Source organism: Odocoileus virginianus, chromosome 28 (genome assembly GCF_023699985.2).
Source record: "Odocoileus virginianus isolate 20LAN1187 ecotype Illinois chromosome 28, Ovbor_1.2, whole genome shotgun sequence".
Lineage (NCBI taxonomy): Eukaryota > Metazoa > Chordata > Mammalia > Artiodactyla > Cervidae > Odocoileus > Odocoileus virginianus.
In genome coordinates, this window is record NC_069701.1 from 19,818,213 (window position 1) to 19,841,840 (window position 23,628).

The 23,628-nt window shown below is 39.2% G+C and overlaps 1 protein-coding gene across 7 annotated transcripts in view; it reads right to left on the minus strand.

Annotated features, from left to right (window-relative positions):
* The window catches only part of GAS2 (growth arrest specific 2), a 168,314-nt gene that overhangs the window by 25,163 nt on the left and 119,523 nt on the right, over positions 1–23,628 (minus strand). The window contains exon 8 of one of the 7 annotated variants that reach the window (XM_070457279.1): positions 17,328–17,381. The exons of 5 other annotated variants lie outside the window; for them this stretch is intronic. In XM_070457279.1, coding sequence (XP_070313380.1) covers positions 17,328–17,381 — 54 coding nt within the window. Of the gene's footprint in view, positions 1–17,327; positions 17,382–19,480; positions 19,859–23,628 lie in introns of those variants that run through there. One more of the 7 variants, XM_020882652.2, reaches the window with a different exon arrangement.

Here is a 23,628-nt window from a genome sequence, read left to right on the forward strand (position 1 = left end):
AAGTGCTGGAGAGGGTGTGGAGAAAAGGGAGCCCTCTTACACTGTTGGTGGGATTGCAAACTAGTACAGCCACTATGGAGAACAGTGTGGAGGTTCCCTAAAAAACTGGAAATAGAACTGCCATATGACCCAGCAATCCCACTCCTAGGCATACACACCGAGAAAACCAGATCTGAAAGAGACACGTGTACCCCAATGTTCATCGCAGCACTGTTTATAATAGCCAGGACATGGAAGCAACCTAGATGTTTTAAACACCACTGATGTAAATGTAGAACTGAATCCAGAAATGAAGGTCTGAGAAGCTTTGTGACTGTTTTAACATAACTATGAGATTTAATGAACATTTCAGGCTATTCTGAGGTGGCACAACAAAGGAGTCTTGCCTTTGGAAAGATGAGAGAATGGGTTTTTTTTGTTCGTTTGTTTGCTTTGGTTTATCTTGGGCAAACTATGAAAAACTTTGTCATTGTGCAGGACTTATTCAAGAAGACTGACCCCTATGTATTGCACTCATTATGTTCAGAATCTATTCTGAAATACATATAACTAACTCATAGACAATATCAGCATGACAGCAATTTCTGGACATGTTAACATGGTGACATCTTCCAGAATTATAATGCCAACTCCCACATGAAAGGAAAACCATCCATGTTAATTGTTTGTTTTGTCATTTATATTCCCGCAGACTCCTCATCCTACATAGTGGCACTCAGGAACCTAACAGTACTTCCAGTGAAGGTGGCATAACATCCAGTACTTTGAATGGCAGAGAGCTCAGAGCAAAAACTGCAAGGGCTGCCCTAGAGGAAGGAAAGGAAAGGCGGAGACTCCCTTAGCAGAGTCCCCAAAGGACCTGGTAATCCGTACAAAGTATCAAGGCCCAGCTGTGGAGGGGACCGGGGCATTCCCCGATTCCAAGACATCAGCAATGTCCTTTAATCAGCACACATATTATTCTGTCCTGTATGTAATATTGTTCTTAAATATTAAGCAGGTGGTGATTCAGCGCCTTCTGGCAGGTCCTGTTATGAATAGCTCTGATATAGCAGGAATGTGTCAGGAGTAAGGAAAAGCAGTTTCCAATGAGGATACTATGTCAGAGTGAATCAGAGAGTCTGAGTGAGTGTGTGAGGGGGGCGGAGACCCTCCCACCCAGAAGGTAGAAGAAGAAGGGTGAGAGGGCGCTAGATACTTGTGCCACTGACCGTCTTTATCCACGCAGCCTGCAAGGATGTATTTTCTGAGTGTGTGGGTCATTTGGCTTCTGTGTTTTTCTGTCAGCAGGAAAGATACTGTGAAGTGTGAGTCTGTGATACACAGAGTAGGTTGGACTCAGATGACAAAACAGCCACAACTCACGCAGGCCAAACAAGCTGTCCTTGGCCTTCAGGATCCTGAAGATGAAGCACTTATAGCATAAGAGAATTCTGGGGTTTAAATATCCCCCTGCCTGTTTGTTCTCCCAGAGTAAGCATGTTCTGGCAACTTAACCCCAGGCTTTTGCATGTAAGGGTGTTCTGGCAATTTAACCCCAGGCTTTCGCATGTAAGGGTGTTCTGGCAATTTAACCCCAGGCTTTCGCATGTAAGGGTGTTCTGGCAACTTAACCCCAGGCTTTTGCATGTAAGGGTGTTCTGGCAACTTAACCCCAGGCTTTTGCATGTAAGGGTGTTCTGGCAACTTAACCCCAGGCTTTTGCATGTAAGGATGTTCTGGCAACTTAACCCCAGGCTTTTGCATGTAAGGATGTTCTGGCAATTTAACCCCAGGCTTTTGCATGTAAGGGTGTTCTGGCAATTTAACCCCAGGCTTTTGCATGTAAGAATGTTCTGGCAATTTAACCCCAGGCTTTTGCATGTAAGAATGTTCTGGCAATTTAACCCCAGGCTTTTGCATGTAAGAATGTTCTGGCAATTTAACCCCAGGCTTTTGCATGTAAGAATGTTCTGGCAATTTAACCCCAGGCTTTTGCATGTAAGAATGTTCTGGTAATTTAATCCCAGGTTTTTGCATGTAAGAATGTTCTGGAAATTTAACCCCAGGCTTTTGCCTATCTCAGGTTTACCGGAGCCTTCTGTGGCCAAGCCAGGAGATGAACTATGGTCTACAAATGACTCTAACCCATGATTTCAGAGGCAACAACTAATGGAGAAAGAGTGTCAAGAGAGATGTCTCAGTAATGACGGTTGCACGCCCTTACAGGAGAGTGAAGATGGAAGAGAGACAGGGGCCCTAGACCCACTGTGAGAACATGTGTGCGGGATTGGGCTTGACCCCCAGGCCTGGTGGAGGAAGGACGGAGACAGCTTCTAGTGCACCCAGAGAATGGCCAGGATGGTGAAGAGCCCAGCAAACCTTGGCTGTGAGAAGGGCGGAGTGGACTCCATCGAGTGATCAGCTGCCACTTACAGTTCGTGTGTGTGTTAGTCGCTCAGTCGTGTCCAACTCTTTGTGACCCCATGGACTGTAGCCCACCAGGCTCCTCTGTCCACAGGATTCTCAAGGCAAGAATCCAGGAGTGGGTCGCCATTTCCTTCTCCAAGGGATCTTCCCCAACCAGGGACTGAACCTGCGTCTCCTGCATTGCGGATGGATTCTTTACCCTCTGAGCCATCAGGGAAGCCACTCACAGTTTAAGCAAGTTCTGCTATGCCAGGGTCTTAAGATGCAACAGTACAGAAGGTAGATATGTCACAGATGCTGACAAGAAGGGTTTAACAATACCATGACTTGCTCAAGATGGTTTTGCCCAGATCACCTGAGTCTCATCTTTGTTGGGTCTTCAAACAGTGCTACTCAAGAGATTTTCAACTAAGGAACTGTTTTACTTAATTTTTCTTTTAAACACCCATGTTTTGGTAGAATAAGAAAACTTTGATTATGATGGTGGTGATGATAGCCATTCTTTATTAAGTGACTACTAGTGCCCGCTACTAGGCTAACAGTCCTCTCTACCTCTCATAATGAATCTGTCATAAATATCATTACTCCCCTGTGTACAGATGAGAAAATTCATTCTCACAATAGTTGCATGACTTACTCAAAGTGACAAAACAGGACCAGGCCTCCATCTTATATTTTATTCTAAAATCTGCATACTTTTACCAAATCATGCTAAAATAATTTATCTGCAAAACTTTTTCATTAAGAAATAATTTAATCCCCATTTTAACTAAGCAGAAACAAACAAAAGTCCTATTTAGAATATCCATTGACTAGTATAAAGAAACCTAAATTACAAAGAAAGGCAATGCCAAAGAATATTCAAACTACCACACAATTGCACTCATTTCACACACTAGCAAAGAAGTACTCAAAATTCTCCAAGCCAGCACTACATGAACCAAGAACTTCCAGATGTTCAAGCTGGATTTCGAAAAGGCAAAGGAACCAGAGATCAAACTGCCAAAATCCGTTGAATCATTGAAAATGCAAGAGAGTCCCAGAAAAACATCTACTTCTGCTTTATTGACTATGCCAAAGCCTTTGACTGTGTGGATCACAACAAACTGTAGAAAATTCTGAAAGAGATGCGAATACCAGACCACCTGACCTGCCTCCTGAGAAATCTGTATGCAGGTCAAGAAGCAACAGTTTGAACAGGACATGGAACAACAGACTGGTTCCAAATTGGGAAAGGAGTGTGTCAAAGCTATATTTTGTCACCCTGCCTATTTAACTTATATGCAGAGTACATCATACAAAATGCTAGGCTGGATGAAGCACAGGTTGGTATTAAGACTGCCAGGAGAAATATCAATAATAACCTCACATATGCAGAGGACACCACACTTAGGGCAGAAAGCTAAGAGGAATTGCCAAGCCTCTTGATGAAAGTGAAAGAGGAGAGTGAAAAAGTTGGCTTAAAACTCAACATTCAATAAAATAAGATCGTGGCATCCGGTCCCATCACTTCATGGCAAATAGACGGGGAAACAATGGAAGCAGTGAGAGACTTTATTCTGGGGGGGGGGGGGCTCCAAAACCACTGCAGATGATGACTGCAGCCATGAAATTAAAAGACGCTTGCACCTTGGAAGAAAAGCTATGACAAACCTAGACAGCATATTAAAAAGCAGAGACATCACTTTGCCAACAAAGGTCTGTCTAGTCAAAGCTATGGTTTTTCCAGTGGTCATGTTTGGATGTGAGAGTTGGACCTTAAAGAAAAGCTGAACACTGAAGAATTGATGCTTTTGAACTGTGGTGTTGGAGAAGATTCTTGAGAGTCCCTTGGACTGCAAGGAGATCAAACCAGTCAATCCTAAGGGAAATTAGTCCTGAATATTCATTGAAAGGACTGATGTTGAAGCTAAAAGCTCCAATACTTTGGCCACCTGATCCAAAGAATCGACTCACTAGAAAAGACCCTGATGCTGGGAAAGACTGAATGCAGGAGGAGAAGGGGATGGCAGAGGATGAGCTGGTTGGATGGCATCACTGACTTGATGGACATGAGTTTGAGCAAGCCCCAGGAGGTGGTGATGGACAGGGAAGCTTGGTGTGCTGCAGTCCATGGGGTCACAGAGTTGGACATGACTGAGCGACTCAGCTGAACTAAACTGAAATTACAGTTAATTTAGGTCAAATTATTATTTGTATAATAATTTTTATTTATATATTTTATGCAAATAATATTATTTATATAATAATTAAATTATTATAATAATTTGACCTAAAGTCTAAGTTTTGGTGACCTCAGGTACCCTTGACATTGGTGAAAGTACAAGTTCCATCTGCTTTTCGAGATACTGAATTTAGCCTATGAACTCCCATTTCTGAAAGCACAAGACATGAGGAATCATGATAACTCAAGGTGAGAACTACTTCATTACATATTATTGAAAATAATTCCTGCTGATTTTATATTTTCAGACTTTATATCACACTGAATTAAATTATAAACTTCAAGGAGTTTATTCACACGTTTTTAGCTGAAAGCACAGACCAGCATTTGTGATTTGCTTTCCATTAAGGTTCCCAATAAAAATCTCCGAGATGCTGAAGGCTTACAAATCTCTTTCTATAGAAACAAAGGCTCTATAAATCCACAAGAGCTTTAGTCTCTTAGAGAAAAAAAAAATTACAAAAGAGAAATGATAGATGAGCCTTGCTAGAAATTTTAATTAAAGCTCTGTGACTGAAAAATTCTGAATCAGGCCAGTGGCAGCTACACTCAGACATGACCTGCTCCCACAGCAGAGGCGGGGACATGTGTCAGGAAATAGACATCCTGTGAGAACAGTCACAGTACCCTTGAATCTCATTTCACCTGGCTCTCCATAAGGTCCAGCTTTGAAGGGCCTTGTGGGAGACCTCCCTAGCTCAGAGCGTGAGTCAGAATACAAAGAAATCGGCTCTCGGCTGATTAGTGACATGAGCGTATAGACCACAGCCTGTCTTTAGTGTGTGTGTGCTGGCCCTTATTTGTCAGAAGACAGGATGCCCTGCAACCGTGCACTGCTTGCTGCAGTAATTAAGTAATTCAAAGCCTTGACCATGGAAGATTCCATATGAAACTTCTCAAAGAACTAGGAGGAAAGAATACAGGCTATCCACATAAATATGATAATAAATGGTCCTCTTCTATTGCAGGCTTTACCAACAAGGCATTTAGGAGGTGTATGTGTTCTTACCCATACTTCCACATGTTCACTCCCAGGTTTTGACATGCTCTGGGGGACAGGAGGAAGAACTTAAACTTGATATGACATGAACACAGTTCCATCTTGACTCCATCACTTATTAGTTGTCTGACACTAGTCTGTTAATCTCTACATCTAGCTAGCCTTGGGGATTGTTTGTGATAAGGTCAAATGCCCTTAATTCAAAGTGCTTGGTAAATAGCCAAGCGTTAAATAAATATAAAGTGCTGTAAGTAATTTTTCCTTTCTTTCTAAACCACACTTTCTCTCCTTTACCAGATGCACTGAAAATTAAAGACTTATATTAACTGATTGAATTTAATCTGGCTCTAAATTAGAATTAAAGTGCTTGTAAGTCAATACATTTCATGAGAAAAGCATGCTATTCTTTACTGCAACTATCCTTGTTATGAGAGTCTCCTATATGGATCCCACTGAAATAGCATAACAAAAACAAAAACCACTACTCAAAAAAATAGATCGTTTTAGTATCATATGAAGTAACTCTTGTGCCTTTAATTTTCATGACAAATTACAGAATAAAAACCTCAACTCAAAGGCCACAGTTAATGCTTGATGATCTACTAAGTGGTCATTCAGATATGCCTTATATCTGTGTTGTACACCCCAATTTCCTGGGAAAGACATGGTGGATCCCGAGACACTCTTATTTTTCTCTGTGTGCTAGTCACTCAGTCGTGTCTGACTCTTTGCATAACCCATGGACTGTAGCCCACTAGGCTCCTCTGTCCATGGAATTCTCCAGGCAAGAATACTAGAGTGGGTTGCCATGCCCTTCTCCTACTTTCCTCTAAGGCAGTAGAAATCTAAGTTGGACACACCGCTGCCTGGAATAAAGACTGATTTCTTAGTTTCTCGGGCAGGTAAATATGACCACATATCTAAGTTACAGCCAATGAAATATAAGCAGAAGAGTCAAGTGAGTCAAGGACTTTCTATAAATGTCCCTTCTTCATCCTTCCCTCCATGATTCTGCTAGAAACACAGAGCTACGGACCATACACCTGAGACCCACCAGTAACCACAGCAGTGTTGAGCTGGAGAAACTGGGTCCCTGAGAACTTAGAAGAGCAGGTCACCAAACTAGGGCTGCATTTTTATGATGGAGAAATAAACTCTTTAGGTCATTGGTGTTTTGCTTGTTTCTGTTATAACCAATTTACAAAATTACTTTTCCACAGCTTTGTTTTCAGAGTCCCTCAACTTTCAAAAATTCTGCATTCTGCCTTAACTATATCTGTTTATTTTAGTGCAATACATTTGATAACTATCGATTAGGCAACTTTGATATGCAAAAACAAGCATAGGAGAGTATGTTGTACTGAGGAACCAGTGAGCAACTCCAACGCACATCACACCTAAGATGCTTCATGGTGAAAGAAGACGAAATTCCAGGCTGCTTAATAGAAAAACAATGTATCAGGACCCAGGGTGGGGAAGAAGGAAGGTTTGTTGGGGGATGAGACATTATCAATAACAACCAAATAATGAGATGTTAAGCGATGGACAGAGAGAGGAGGCATTTCAGAAAGTGGAACCATATTTCCAAAGGCCTTTGAGCAGGAAACAGCAGAGTGTGTTGAAAAAAGAGAAGTTGGTTTAGTTAGAACACAACAATGGTGACACCAGTGAAAAGGGAGTCAAGGTCTAACACTTCTCATTCTATTCCTCATTGTCTCTCCATCACCTTCTAAGATACAAGGATGGGCCCCAACATGAGAAAAATGACTAGACTTCGTAAAGAAGAAAATTCTATGTCCTGCTTGTCACAATTTTCCTGTGGGCGAGGAGATAGAATTTAAACCCACACCATAGAATCAAAGTATTCCCTGATTCTAGTTTTTTGTTTTGTTTTGTTTTTTCCCCAAAAAAGGATAAGCACTGAAGTAAGAAAAGATAAGACTTAATGGGATCATTGTTTTGCCCTGGTTTATATAAGAATGAACAGACTCAACTAAAATATGCAAGTCATCCCTCTCAACAGAACTATGCTTGTTCCCCTCCGCTTCCAGTCCTTCTCATTTACAAAGATAAATAAATAAACGAAACTCTCTTCTTTGACACAATCTGGCTTCTCAGAATTTTTGGTTTCCTACTTCAGAAAATATTAATGCATTTCACTGAGCCAGTGTGGGCTGACATACATTTACCATCTTTCATGGTACTGAGAAGAGAGAAAGCTTATTAAAAGGATTAAATAATCAGCTGAGGACACTAGAGGATGGGTTTTCTCATTTGAATTTGCTGTGATGTCCGCCCATAGACTAACAACCAACCAGGACCACAGTAGGTGGGCACATCCACAGTGTTCCCATTTCCCAGAACTGTTCAAATATAAGGTTAAAAGAAAAAATTGCTATCCTGCTTCTCAAATAAGTATTTGCTTTTCCTTTCATCTCTAAACAGCTTTCCCTGTTAGTTCTCAAGTCTGGCTCCTCTCATGTTTAAGTCTCACTCCTAGTATCATCTCCTAGGAGAGGTCATCCCTTAGAGCTTTTCCTAAAATAACCTCTCCTGAATCCTACTGTTTTATGTTATATCAAGTGTTTTCCTTCTACATTCACTAAACCCCACATTACCTTGTTATATGTGCTTACTTGGGCTCCCCAGGTGGTGCTAGTGGCAAAAGAATCTATCTACAATGTAGGAGACCCAGATTCAATCCCTGGGTTGAGAAGATCCCTTGGAGTAGTAAATGGCAACTCACTCCAGTATACTAGCCTGGAAAATTCCATGGGCAGAAGAGCCTGGTGGGCTACAGCCCAAGGGGCCACAAATAGTTGGACATGACTAAGCATACAACTGATTGCTGACCAGGGGATTTTTGCAGAAACTAACACTTGTGGCTGGCAATTTTTATTCTGGTTGGCCCAAAATTAATTCTGCTATTTCACTAACACTTCGCAGGTTATTACATTTGATAGTTATACCTGGCATACCTATAAAGTCCTCTAATTTTCATGAAATGCAGTTTTCAATCCACTCTCCTATATAAGCAAAAGCTGGAGCATTCTCTAGCACTAAGAGTTTCATTTTCACTTTTCATATCAGAATCAATCACTAAGATTTTTCATGTCTTTTTGTTGGTCTAATATTCACACTGTCTGAATCAAACTATATTCTGAAGAACTATCATCTTCTGAGAAACCAGTATATATGATGCTCAGATAATCAGAGAAAACACCTGCATAAAATTCACAGAAAAATTACTCTTCACTTAAAATTTTGCAAAGTGTCATTTTTGAAAATTTTATGTTTACAATATAATCAAGTACAACATAATACAATATAATAAAACCTAGTGGAGCAAAATGTGAATGGTAACAATCATAAGTTGTATAATGAACCCCTGATAAATTCTAAGCTCTAACAACTTAACATGGTGATGTTAATTGTGTTGTGTCCTGTTGTTGTGTGTGCGCGCTCAGTTTTGTTTGACTCTTTGCCACCCTATGAGCTGTAGCCTGTCAGGTTCCTCTCTCCATGGAATTTTCCAGGCAAGAATACTGGAGTGAGTTGCCATTTCCTACTCCAGGGGAATCTTCCTGACCCAGGGATCAAATCTGTCTCTCTTGCGTCTCTTGCATTAGCAGGAGAATTAGGAAGATTCTTTAAGCATTACCTGGTTTAAAAATGTATTGATACATCTCCAGTCAATAATGTAAAATGTATCTGTCTCTTCTAGAAAGTATATGCCTTAAAGGCAGTGACCTTGTCTTACTACTCAAGTCTCAGGAGCTAAAAAAGAATTTGTGGAGTATCTGGTGAATGAATGAAAAACTGATCAATTCTTTAAAATGGGTATTATCATAATTCACATTACAGATGACTCACAGAGATTTTAAATAAGATGATCAAGGTTTTACAGCCAGTTGATGGAAGAATCACTTGACCTCAGAAAATCTTTTAAGCTATATATATTTTTTCTCTTAATTTTTTTATGGGGGGGAGTAATGTATATTAAGAAAATCATCATTTTCAAAATTCTAGTTTCTTCTTTGACTCTTCCCTCTCTTCTATCAATATCCAATCAAGTCCACTCTTAAACTACTATTTATACTGTCCATCCTTTTTCTTTCTATTCTCTCTGCCACCATTTTTATTAATGGTCACATTCTGGGAACTTATGGAATAGCCTCCTACTTCGTTTCATTGCCTTTCATTACCTCCCACTTAGTTTCATTCATTCTGCTCCAATCTCTTAACTCTACATATGTCTCTCCCAGATTAACTGCCTTAAACTTTGACTTTATCATGCTATTGATTCACATCTCCAGTTGCTATCTGTTGCTATTAGCTTACAATGTACATTTTTTGGCTTTTACATTCAAGGCCCTCCATAGCTGTCCCCAAACTTTCTCACGTTATTCTCTCCTTAAACTCTCTACATGATCTCCAGTTAGATAGCCCCACTCACTATTCAAACATCTCTAGAGTTCTTCCTATTCTTCAACCATTCTTACCCTGTAATTCTCCAAAAAAAAAAAAACAAATGCCTTTCCACATTCAAATTGCATTCATTTATCAAATCACTGGAGAATTTCCACCTTCTTTTAGAATGTTTTCCAGATAACTCCAGTGTACATGGGTCTACCTGTCTCCAAGTTCATTAGTATCTAGGACAGTGCCAAGCTCATTGTAGGTGCTTAGAACATTTTTGTCCAGTGAATTACTGAACACGCAGCTGAAATCATGCTCTGTCTTCTGGTAGCTTTTATTTTGTTTTATTTTATCTATGCTATTAACTCTTGGGTCCCTTTCCAACTGGATCTTTGAGGTCTGAGATCATAGACTCCTATTCAGCTCCTCACACACAGGAAGCAATGCCTCTTGTCTGACAGATTACCCCTCATGCTTTAACCAAGTGAGTCTAATGTCACACTGCATTATTGATAAGCCTACACTCTCTGATTTGCTTTATGGCTCAGGATTTAACAACTACTACACCCATAACAACTGACCCTACAGAGAGGAGACGCTTGAGATTCAAAGTATATCCCTCCTTTTTCTTCAGTTAATATTTCACCACCGTTAATATACTGTGAAAACAAATTACCAATCTGAGCTATTGTTCAAATTCTAGCTGCAATTTTTTCTAACTTCTGATCCTCATGAAATAATGACCTAATAGTTATGGTGTGCCAACAATGTAAGGATAGCAAGCTAGGCATAGAAACTAGCATATAATAGCGTCCATACACTTCAGGGCCCCACATGCAAAAGACATACCGACCAATGTCACTTCTTCTCAATACTATGTGAGTATTGTCAGTTAATAAATGTCATGGAAATGCAGAGGAAGTATAAATTAATGAAGGCTGGGGCATTACAGGAAGATACCTGAAACTCTCTTCAACAACAGTGTAATAATTATTGAGTCTATGTACATGCCAGCCTAGTCTATATGGTCCCTACCTGCTATAAATATGTAATCTGCAATTTAACTTTAATAGCTTTACCTATACTTTTAAGAAAAAGATAAGTAGACGATATTGACAATTTTCTCGTTAATCACTTGGACATGGATTTAACCCAATCACAAAGAGGCCTTCCCAACTACACTCACTGAACCAGCAACACACAGTACCTCTCTTCCATATTACAGTGTTCTGTCTCATTTCTTACTAGTCCATGAGAATAGTTAAATTTATTTATTGACCTAGGTCAAGAGTCACCAAAATATAGCCCATAAAACAAATATGAACCTCATTCGACTTTTATAAATAAAGTTTTATTGGAACGCCATCTTGTTCACTCATTACATATCGGCTAAGGCTGCTTTTGTGCTAACACAACAGAGTTGAGAAGCTGTGACAGAAACCGTATGGCCCCCAAAGCCTAAAATATTTATATCTGGCTTTTTACGATCCTACTCTTGGCTTATAAGTTTCTTGTTCATTTCCTCACTTTCAGAACGTGAAAAGAGAGTTGTTGTTTACTGCCTTAACTGTGACATTTGTACCTGGGACATAATAGGTGATTCATTGCTGTTGCTGACCATTCTTGGGAACTTAATGGGAGGAGGGTGAATAGTGTTAACACGGATCCATGGGAACTCAGCTGTGCATCTGGAATCACTGCTTTCTGGGTATGCATGCAATGAACTCATATAAAGAAATGTGTAAATGGCCAAAGAATACTCTAGGGAGGATTCTTGGCCTAAGGAATAGTTTTCATAGAAAATACCTTGGTCTCACTGCTGGGCTTACTGGGGGCAGGGCACTGTATTTTTTATAGCACTGCTATGCTAAATGAAACATGCACTAAATCACCAGGCAGGCCTGGAACTGAGAATCTGGGCAACATCTGGAGAGTAAGAGTTTACGGTAACAAATTCCTAAAAAACTTGTTGATAAGAACACCAGCCTGTGCCTTTTTATTAATTTATTGTATTCTTGTCAATTGATACTACCCAGAGGTTTTAAAGAAAAAAAAAAAAAAAAACCACAACAGTCAAGAAAACACCAGTTTCCCATGATTCTCTTTTAGTTTCTAGATGTAGCTTAGGATTTTATTCTACATAAACTTCTCACCAAAACAACTTTATTAACAAGTGGGAATTCTGACCTACTGAAACTCAGCCAATTCCTCTATGCTAGGCAGACATGTCAGAATAAGCCAATGTCAACATGTCAATTTTCCAATATTCTGTTTCAGGTACAAAGATGAACTTACTAGTGTCTCAGTGTAACTATACACCAAGATAGAGAGCTTTGTCTGGTAGGTCATGATCTGTATTATATCTGGAAGTTTGATCAGACGGGTCTCCAGGTTGAGCTGACACTCATGACCCACACACTCCCCAAGCCAATGTGGTTGGATATATTCCACTAATTTTATAGCATTTCAATTCATTCTCCACACTATAGCCTGAGTGATTTAAAATATAATCTACTCCTATCTCTTCCTTTCTAAAAATTCCCCAGAATCTCTACATTTCCTTCAGAAGAAAGCCAAAGCTTTCATAATACAGGTGGTCTGAGATGGCTCTGTGTGCCTGCTCACATGTCTCGCCTTGCCAAAAGCCTCTCATCTCTCCCTCCTCCCCTGTCCTCTGCCCTGAAGGCCACATTTCTAAGAATTTTGGTAATGTCTCATTCTCTCTAATCGCCCCCCCCACCCCGCCCCTCGTCATCACTTTCTATTTTCTCCCTGTCTCTTTTCTCTGGTGCTTCTGAGCCTCTGTGCATGTTGTTTCCATTCTGATTCTGATTGAAACACTTTCCCTTCTTTGTTTTTTGACTAGCCTCTGCTTATTATTTGAGTCTCATCTCAGACTTTTCTTTCTCCTGATAGCTTTTCTGGATTTCTGAAGAACAGAAAAACCCTGTGGTAAATAACGTACTATTGGGAACACCACACCCATATCTACCCCCCTAAAACGTATCACATGAAAGATTCATGAAAGGTAGAGCTCTAACTTAACTGTGATATCTTCCCCAACGTGATATAAATTCTTCATATCAATAGATTAAGTACAGCTGTAAGTATTCTCCCAATTCTCCCAAGCAATTATTTGTCTCTTAGATAAATCTATAATTGTGTCACTATCAAAAAAAAAAAAATACAGGAATTGTTCTTTTAAAATGTGGCAGAAGTGCTCTGTTTAAAATGACACATTATAGAGACTTCCCTGGCAGTCCAGTAGTTAAAACTGCACCTTACAATGCAGGGACTGTGGGCTTGATCCCTGGTCAAGGAGCGAAGAACCCAATACCCAAAACCAAAACATAAAACGGAAACGATATTCAACAAATTCATGAAAAAAAACTTTAAAAATGATCAACATAAAAAATATTTAAATAAAGAAAACGACACACTAAATGTATCTTAATTAAAGACATAAGATTTGTCTTGAAAGCCCTTCACTTTAAGGAACTCAAAGAGGATGAAGGCAAGCCACTTGTAATAAATAGCTCCAATGCCTAGGAATACGAGAAAATACCTGTTTTTCTGGAGACATACTTGTAATAGAGTAAACAGGACTGGAGATAACAATATGAAGTTGCATTAAAATAAAAATGGAGCATTCATGTTTTTAACTGGAAATGTCTGAGCAGCAAACACTGGGTGGAGGCATGTCAAGCACATCAGCACCTCCCTCAGTAGCTCAGGTTATCCAGATGTTGCTAAAATTTAAGTGCCATAACCTAAAATGATGCTTGCCACATTTTTTGTAATCTGCTGTGGGTAGAGGGTCAAAAATGTGGTATCTTGGGAGTAAAGAAAATCAATCAAAGAAGTGCCAATAATAGGAGGCAGGAAAGGTGATTTTGCTTCAGAGAGAACAAAAATTTACACCAAACAAGTCCCAAAGCAGGTGCCTACCTCCAGGCCTGTACAGACTCAGCAAGATCTGAAGGTGGCATAGATATCTGAGACTGAGATCAAGGTATGGCATTAGTTATAAAGAGCAAAGATGACTACAGCATAAGTCCCGCCTGTGGAAAGGTGTCAGAAGGAGGCAGAGAGAAGTGAAAACTGGGAAAAGAATCAGATGAGACTCGGAAATGAAAATAGCTTGGCAAGCCTCCCTAGCAAGAATTGGAAGGGCTACAGGGCTGAGATTCTGCAGGGAATAGTGTGAGAGCAAAATGGGACCTCAAGCAGCGACTGCAACTCCCAGGAGGAGGAAGAACTAGGGGCTTGGCATCTGTTAGCCTCCTGGTATTTCAGCCCTGGGGTCCAAGCTTTCTAAACTGTGCTTGTCACAGCCTAGCAAGCTCTTCCTGTTCTCTCAGAACCTCCTGTGTTCAAGTTGAAAGGACAGATAACTCCCAAGAGGGGTTGTACCCACCACATGTAAAGCTCAGCTCCATATGTTTGCTTTGGGCACTAGAGGGTCTCTGAGCATTGACTCCAGGCAGCAAGTCTTGATCTTGATTATAGTGCACTTCACTTCGATTAAGACAATATCAGTGTTGTTATCCTATGTTCATATTTAGATTGAAAGAAAAATGAGAGACCAAGATGAGGACCCAGCCCTCTAAACTTGACAAAGTCTGCTTTCTTCCCTTACTCCTCTTCCCAGGGGAAAATGGGAAGTTAAAGAAAAGGAAAGAGGAGAATTCTGTACTGCTCTAACACTCCCAAAAAGAGATGTAAACTGCCTCCCAAAGAACTAACCTGCGAGCTCCTTTACAAACCTCCTATAAAATCTACACCACCTACTGAAATCATACCAACTTGAAATATTTTCTATAGAGATGCACCCTAAAATAGGAAGCACTGTGATGAGGGTTATCAGATAACTACATTCCTGATCTACTCATGCCTTTTTAAAAAACAGTTATGAAAAAATTTTGGTACTGTTTTGTTTTTTTAAGAGAGAAGCAGAGAGAGGTGTGGCAATTTAAGTCATGAAAGGAACATAGAGAAAACTTGTCAGGCATCTTCTTATTCAAGACATATAAAGAATGAAAAGGGAAACTTCGCATCCAGCAAGCAAGAGTGGTTCAGTTGATTATGCTGATAGATGATAGTCAAGGCTATCATAGCCAGATCAGAGCAGCAAATTTAGGTTTCATACTTAGTACTAACTTGCTTCACAAGTCATTACGCAATGACTTTCAACAGGTCCAAGGAAAGTTATGGCTGCTGTTTTTCTACCACCCAACATGATCATGTACCCTGATATTCTAGAATACTTTCAGATTCATTGAAGAGATTTTAGAAGTGACTCTAAGGAAATTCATTTCCTTCTCCTTCTTGCCAATTATTAATGTGGATAACCAACTAAGTTATATGTCATTGATAGAATTATCACTAATGTGTGACCAATTACTTACATAGTTAAGCATGATCTTTACAAAGAAACATAGCTTACAGACAAACAATATCCTTGAGATTTCTAAAAGTTCTTTGCATAGACCACATATTCATGTATTTGATGAATGAGTGCAGAAATAAATTACAAATCAATAAATGCATTTAACAATACATTTTTGAGATCTAATCTAGTTCCATAACGTAGTTTCAAGATATATCCATCCTGTTTAGGATGGCTGCTATCCTAAAGTCTACAAGCAATAAATGCTGGAGAGGGTGTGGAGAAAAGGGAACCCTCTTACACTGTTGGTGGGAATGCAAACTAGTACAGCCGTTATGGTGAACAGTGCAGAGATTTCTTAAAAAACTGGAAATAGAACTGCCATATGACCCAGCAATCCCACTTCTGGGCACACACACCGAGGAAACCAGATCTGAAAGAGACACGTGCACCCCAATGTTCATCACAGCACTGTTTATAATAGCCAGGACATGGAAGCAACCTAGATGCCCATCAGCAGATGAATGGATAAGGAAGCTGTGGTACATATACACCATGGAATATTACTCAGCAGTTAAAAAAATTCATTTGAATCGATTCTAATGAGAGGGATGAAACTGGAGCCCATTATACAGAGTGAAGTAAGCCAGAAAGATAAACACCAATACAGTATACTAACACATAAATATGGAATTTAGAAAGATGGTAACAATAACCCAATATGCAAAACAGAAAAAGAGACACAGATGTACAGAACAGACTTTTGGACTGTGGGAAAAGGTGAAGGTGTGATGTTTCGAGAGAACAGCATCGAAACATGTATATTATCAAGGGTGAAACAGATCACCAGCCCAGGTTGGATGCATGAGACAAGTGCTCGGGACTGGTACACTGGGAAGACCCAGAGGGATTGGGTGGAGAGGGAGGTGGGAGGGGGGAACGGGATGGGGAACACATGTAAATCTATGGCTGATTCATGTCAATGTATGACAAAAACCACTACAATATTGTAAAGTAATTAGCCTCCAACTAATAAAAATAAATGGAAAAATATAAAATTAAAAAAAAAGATATATCCATCCTGTTTAAAGAAAAATTGACAAAATGGGACTTTTGTAACAGTTATTTATGTGAAATTGATAAGACTTACTCAAGTAAGCTACTATTTGTGGATCATAATTATTAATACTTAAAAACTAAAAATGAGCCAATATTTATAACTACACTGACAGCCTCAGGGCTTCAGATTCGAGACTTATTCCATTTCTATCTTTGTCACTTTTATTATAATAAACTAATAAATCACCTGTATTTGTTAAAATCCTGTTGATACATCTGGAGGTTGGATGTGGTGTCAGGAGCCAAAATTTGGCAACGACCCATGGGGTTCATGTGTTAAATCACAAAAGGCAATTTGTACAATGGGAATAGAGTGGAAATATTCTGAAATCACACAACATTTCATTTTTAATTCCACAAGTACGTTATTTTAAATATTTTTAAGCAAAGGCTAAAATGACATTGCATACAGAAACTAAACCCAGGTTTATACTTTCAAATAACTTTGATAACAAGCTCAGTAACGAACACACTGGAGCAAGGAAATTGCACTAAGAAAAGACAAAAATTACTAGGTTACTGCCTGCCACCCACCCACCATAAGCCCTAGGTTGCCATTTTTATAAACTGTTATGGGAACACCAAAGGAGAAGCAGCATTTTAAAACTCTCACTGAAAAAAAAACAACAGGTACAAAATTCACTTTTGGATGCTCAACTTCCCTCACTTGATGGGAGGCCAAGAGTCCACAGTGAAAGCAATATGGAGAAGTTTTCCCTTAAGTTTTTAAATTACTAAATCATTACTTAAACTATCTAAGTGATTACCTTCAACGTCTGCTTTGCTTTGGCTATGGAGACATAGTCACAACCATGAAGACCCTACTGAAACAAGAAGATATGAAGTTCATAAAATGCTCTCTGTCTCAACAGCAGAAAGGTGCGTGAATGTTACCTGAAAATGCAAACTGTGATCTTTTTTGACAAGATTAAAGAAAATCTTTACTTTCAAGTTATAATGACTATTCTTACATTTCTTCAAATCCTAGAGTCAAGGGAAGTTTTAATGCCTAATAATCCACATTAAGTGATAACTAAGGCATACACAGTCTGAGAATTGGTAGACATTTTAAAATATAAATGTTTAGAACTATCCATTCTTGGGGGTCCTCCGGTCTCCTGTTGCTTGCTGAATTCTTACTATAACAACAAGAGATACATGTAAGAAAATAATTTTTCCCCAAAACAGACATCAAGTCTGTGTCTCGATTCCACAACTGAAATATACCAGGATCTAGAGAAGGTTTCATGAAACTGTAGAGAAAATTGTTATGTAAATGCAGTCTTTATTTTCTCTATGAAACTTCCTGTTTTAGGTGAATATCCTGCCATCTTGTTCTGACTTCCCTACTTACTTAACCTCTTGCATTTATTCAAGGTTTCACCATTATATTTCCACTCAGAAAACTGTGTGACATGTGAATATATTAATAATTCTTCCGCTGAAATTTAAAATGTATGTAGGTAGTGTATTTATGCAGATTAGAAATCTCACAATGGTCACATATTCACCAGGAGATGCCCAGTTTATCTGAAAGGTGATTGGTTGAAAGTCCTTTAGTTATAATTGAAGGATACGTCCCAGATTCTCTGCCTAAGCATCAGGGTTTCAAAGTAAAGTTATCCTTGGGAAACATTCATTTCCCCTCCCATAATTAGATGTTTTTATGGCTGTAACTTACTATTCAAGGTTATCTTCCACTTTGTCCTTAGAATATTTCATCTCTACCATATGTGTGTGTGTGTGTGTGTGTGTGTGCAGGCGCATGCATGCGTGTATGTGTGTTATCCATCAGATCTATGGATGTTGTACATAAAGAAAGATCCCACTCAATCCTTGCTACCAGTATGTCAATTAAAAATTCAGGCTTCTTTGGAATTCTTCCAGTGTTCATTGTGGGATTTCTTTTTGTTTTAAGATGTTGAATAAATACAGTAGATGAGCTACCCAAGATTGGATAAGAGCTCATTCCTCTCTTGGCTTCTGAGAACACTTTTGGCTCCTTGTCATGTTGGCTGTAGGTTGATAGAGAAATTAGAAGAACGTAGAAAGATACTTTGTAAACATCGCCATGGGGGCAGGATTTTGCGACATATACATTGTGGTCCCAAGTGCCTCTGTGCAGGCGGAAACCTACTTTAGCCACAGGTGGGCAGGCCAATAACACTCCTCAGGCTCTGTGTGCCTTATGTTTTCATAATTTCTCTATTAATCGAGGACTTCAAAAGACTATGATTATCAAAAGAAGAGTACCAGATGGGTAACATAATCATGGCTAACACATTGATGGATGATGACAAATTACTGTGTTATTATTTATCTGGGTGTTGCAGTTTGGAATGGAGTCCTTGGGGACTTTATGCCTAATGCCAAAGTTAGAAAAGAATTTGAAATCCCAGGTCCGCCCTTTACCTGCCTTCAAATGAGGCCTCGGAGGTACTATCCAATTGTCTCTGCCCCACATGTTCTATGAGGCTGGGTTTCAAGAAAAATATGAACAAATTACCATGTTTAGAGGGAAAGTTAGAGACCGTTAACTAAGGTGTCAGTTTCTGTGAAAATGAAAAAAAAAAAAATTGTAGAGCTAGTTAAAAAAGAGAAAGCATGAGAAAGTCCTTTACATGGTGATATTTCAAATAATTATAATTTTTCCATGGAGTTTATAGCCCCCTAAAATGTGATGTCTGTAGTACAAGCTAGATTATAAAATCTCTGGGTGAGAGAGAAGGCATTTCTCCATAACAGCCAAGAGTGTTGGAAGGATAAGGTGTGAGCACAGTGCAGTAGAAGTTGGCAAGAGAAGTTGGTATGTAAAGGAAATGAAAGTAAGAGAAAGCTACAGCTCGGAGAAAAGTCATATAATGCAGTGATTTCTTGCTGGTGTTCTTTTAGGGAAATGGGGTAAATATCTCAAAATAACTCACTGTGATTTATTTATTTATTTTTTTGGCAATATTAGGACTCTCATTAGAGTAAAACAAATTGAGTACATATCCTAACATTAATATTAAACCCAAATTCTTATATCTTGTTCCTCCTCAAATCTACACAGGGAATCTCCTCAAGGTCTTAGTATGCCTCTAACAAGATGGCAGGAAATGAGAGAATATATCCTAAACAACGTACAACCGAGCTTCAAATGAAAATGTTACTACTACTATAAGTGGAACACACCATTCTAGTGAATAAAAATTTGAAATGAATCAGTAACATTTCTTCAGTAAAACTCTTGACAGTTAGATGATGAAGGTACCTTCTGGGTCCAGAACCAAGCAAGATTCCATGATTTACTGAGGAACTGAAATGCAAAATGTCAACTATTAGAAGGTCTATCATGACTGAGTCTGTAGAAACTTAACTCACTGACTTATGAAAAGGATACCACAAAATAAATGAGTCCTAATTTATTATAGTCAATGTTGTAATGTTAAAATTGCTACCAGGCTATGTTCAGTGCAAACTCAAGATAGCTACAGTTATAAAGTATGTTTCTTAATGAATCTGGCTGCATCCTGTTTATGCAACTTGGCCCTTGCTAAGGATGCAAGGAAGGATGATACACAATTTATAATGACAGATATTTCACAGGTTTGTTCTTTGGCTGCTAGGAGACTCATCAATAATTTAAGAATATGACACCCTTTCTGTAAAATTGTTTCATATACTTCCACTTTGCAAAACTCACTTTAAAAATTATTCATACTTATATCAGCAGAGAACATGTAAACTAACCAAGAAATGTTCTTGTTGGGAAGACTACAAAAAGAAGAAAGAAAAATTGTATAAACTTTACAATTTCACATTATTATGTAATGCAAGGGAAATGATTCTTAAATCAAAAACAGAAGAAAACACAAAGTTTCATTTATTCCAAAAATTTAAAAAATACTTCAAAGGGGAATTCACTGAGTGATATTTTCAGTTCAGTTCCATTCAGTTACTCACTCGTGTTTGACTCTTTGCGACCCAATGGACTGCAGTACGCCAGTTATCCCTGCCCATCACCCACTCCCAGAGCTTACTCAAACTCATGTCCATTGATTCAATGATACCATCCAACCATCTCACTCTCTGTAATCCCCTTCTCCTCCTGCCTTCAATCTTTCCCAGCATCAGACTCTTTTCCAATGAATCTGTTCTTCGTATCAGGTGGCCAAAGTATTGGAGTTTCAGCTTCAGCATCAGTCCAAGGAATATTCAGGACTGATTTCCTGTAGGATGGACTGGTTGGATCTCCTTGAAGTCCAAGGGACTCTCAAGAGTGTTCTCCAACACCACGTTCAAAAGCATCAATTCTTCAGCACTCTGCTATCTTTATAGTCCAACTCTCACATCCATATATGACTACTGGAAAAACCATAACTTTGAGTAGACAGACCTTTGTTGGTAAAGTAATGTCTCTGCTTTTTAATACACCATCTAGGTTGGTCATAACTTTTCTTCCAAGGAGCAAACATCTTGTAATTTCATGGCTGCAATCACCATCTGCAGTGATTTTGGAGCCCCCCCCCCCCCTCACAAAATAAAAAGTCTCTCACCGTTTCCATTGTTTCCCCATCTATTTGCCATGAAATGATGGGACCAGATGCCATGATCTGTTTTCTGAATGTTGAGTTTTAAGCCATTTTTTTTCACTCTCCTCTTTCACTTTCATCAAGAGGCTCTTTCGTTCTTCTTGACTTTCTGCCATAAGGGTGGTGTCATCTGCATATCTGAGGTTATTGATATTTCTCCCAGCAATCTTGATACCAGCTTGTGCTTCATCCAGCCCAGCATTTCACATGATGTACTCTGCATATGAGTTAAATAAGCAGGGTAACAATATACAGCCTTGAAGTACTCCTTTCTCAATTTGGAACCAGTCTGTTGTTCCATATCTGGTTCTAACTGTTGCTTCTTGACCTGCATATAGATTTCTCAGGAGGCAGGTCAGGTGGTCTGGTATTCCAATATCTTTAAGAACTGTCCACAGTTTGTTGTGATCCACACAGTCAAAGGCTTTGGCGTAGTCAGTAAAGTAGTAGATCTTTTTCTGGAACTCTCTTGCTTTTTCAATGATCCAGCGGATGGTGGCAATTTGATCTCCGATTCCTCTGCCTTTTCTAAAACCAGCTTGAATATCTGGCAGTTCTTGGTTCACGTACTGTTGAAGCCTGGCTTAGAGAATTTTGAGCTTGACTTTGGTAGTGTGTGAGATGAGTGCAATTGTGTGGTAGTTTGAATATTCTTTAGCATTGTCTTTCTTTGGGACTGGAATGAAAGCTGATCTTTTCCAGTCCTGTGGCCACTGCTGAGTTTTCAAAATGTGCTGGCATATTGAGTGCAGCTCTTTCATAGTATCATCTTTAGGATTTGAAATAGCTCAACTGGAATTTCATCACCTCTACTAGCTTTGTTCATAGTGATGCTTCCTAAGGCCCACTTGACTTCACATTCCAGGATGTCAGGTTCTAGGTGAGTGATCACACCATCGTGGTTATCTGGGTCATGAAGATCTTTTTTGTATAGCTCTTCTGTATATTCTTGCCACCTCTTCTTAATATCTTCTGCTTCTTCAAGGTCCAAAACATTTCTGTGCTTTATTGTGCTCATTCTTGGATGAAATGTTCCCCTGGTATCTCTAATTTTCTTGAAGAGATCTCTAGTCTTTCCCATTCTATTATTTTCCTCTATTTCTTTGCACTGATCACTGAGCGAGGCTTTCTTATCTCTCCTTGCTATTCTTTGGAACTGTGAATCAATTGGGTATACCTTTCCTTTTCTCCTTTGCCTTTCACTTCTTTTCTCAGCTATTTTTAAAGCCTCATCAGACAACCATTTTGCCTTTTTGCATTTCTTTTTCTTGGGGATGGTCTTGATCACTGCCTCCTGTACAATGTCACAATCCACTATCTATAGTTCTTCAGGGACTCTGTCTATCAGATCTAATCCCTTGAATCTTCTTGTCACTTCTACTGTATAATCATAAATGATTTGATTCAGGGAATACCTGAATGGTCTAGTGATTTTCCCTACTTTCTTCAATTTAAGTCTGAATTTGGCAATAAGGCGTCATGATCTGAGCCACAGTCAAATCCTGGTCATATTTTTGCTGACTGTATAAAGCTTCTCCATCTTTAGCTGCAAAGAATATAATCAATCTGATTCTAGTATTGACCATCTGGTGATGTTCATGTGTAGAGTCTCCTACTGTGTTGTTGGAAGAGTGTATTTGCTACGACCAGCGGGTTCTCTTGGCAAAACTCTGTTAGCCTTTGCCCTGCTTCATTTTGTATTCCAAGGCCAAATTTGCCTGTTAGTTCATGTATCTCTTGACTTCCTACTTTTGCATTCCAGTCCCCTATAATGAAGAGGACATCTTTTTTGGGTGTTAGTTCTAGAAGGTCTTGTAGGTCTTCATAGAACCACTCAACTTCAGCTTCTTCAGCATTACTGGTTGGGGCACAGACTTGTATGGTTTGCCTTGAAAACGAACAGAGATCATTCTGTCATTTTTGAGATTTGTCTATTGGTGGAGCATTCTGACAAAACGTGGTCCACTAGAGAAGGGAATGGTAAACCACTTCATTATTCATGCCGTGAGAACCCCATGAACAGTATTAAAAGGCAAAAAGCTATGACACTGAAAGATGAACTCCCCAGGTTGGTAGGTGCCCAATATGCTACTGGAGAAGAGTGGAGAAATAGCTCCACAAAGAATGAAGAGATGGAGTCAAAGCAAAAACAGCACCCAGCTATGGATGTGACTGGTGATAGAAGTAAAGTCCAATTCTGTAAAGAGCAATATTGCATAGAAACCTGGAATGTTAGGTCCATGAATCAAGGCAAATTGGAAGTGATCACACAGGAGATGGCAAGAGTGAACACTGACATTTTAGGAATCAGTGAACTAAAACAGAATGGGATGGGTGAATTTAACTCAGATGACCACTATATCTACTACTATGGGCAAGAATCCCTTAGAAGAAATGGAGTAACCATCATAGTCAACAAAATAGTCCAAAATGCAGTGATGTTTAAATATATGGAATTTATAAAGAAATATAATTTATTCCTGGATCAGCCACT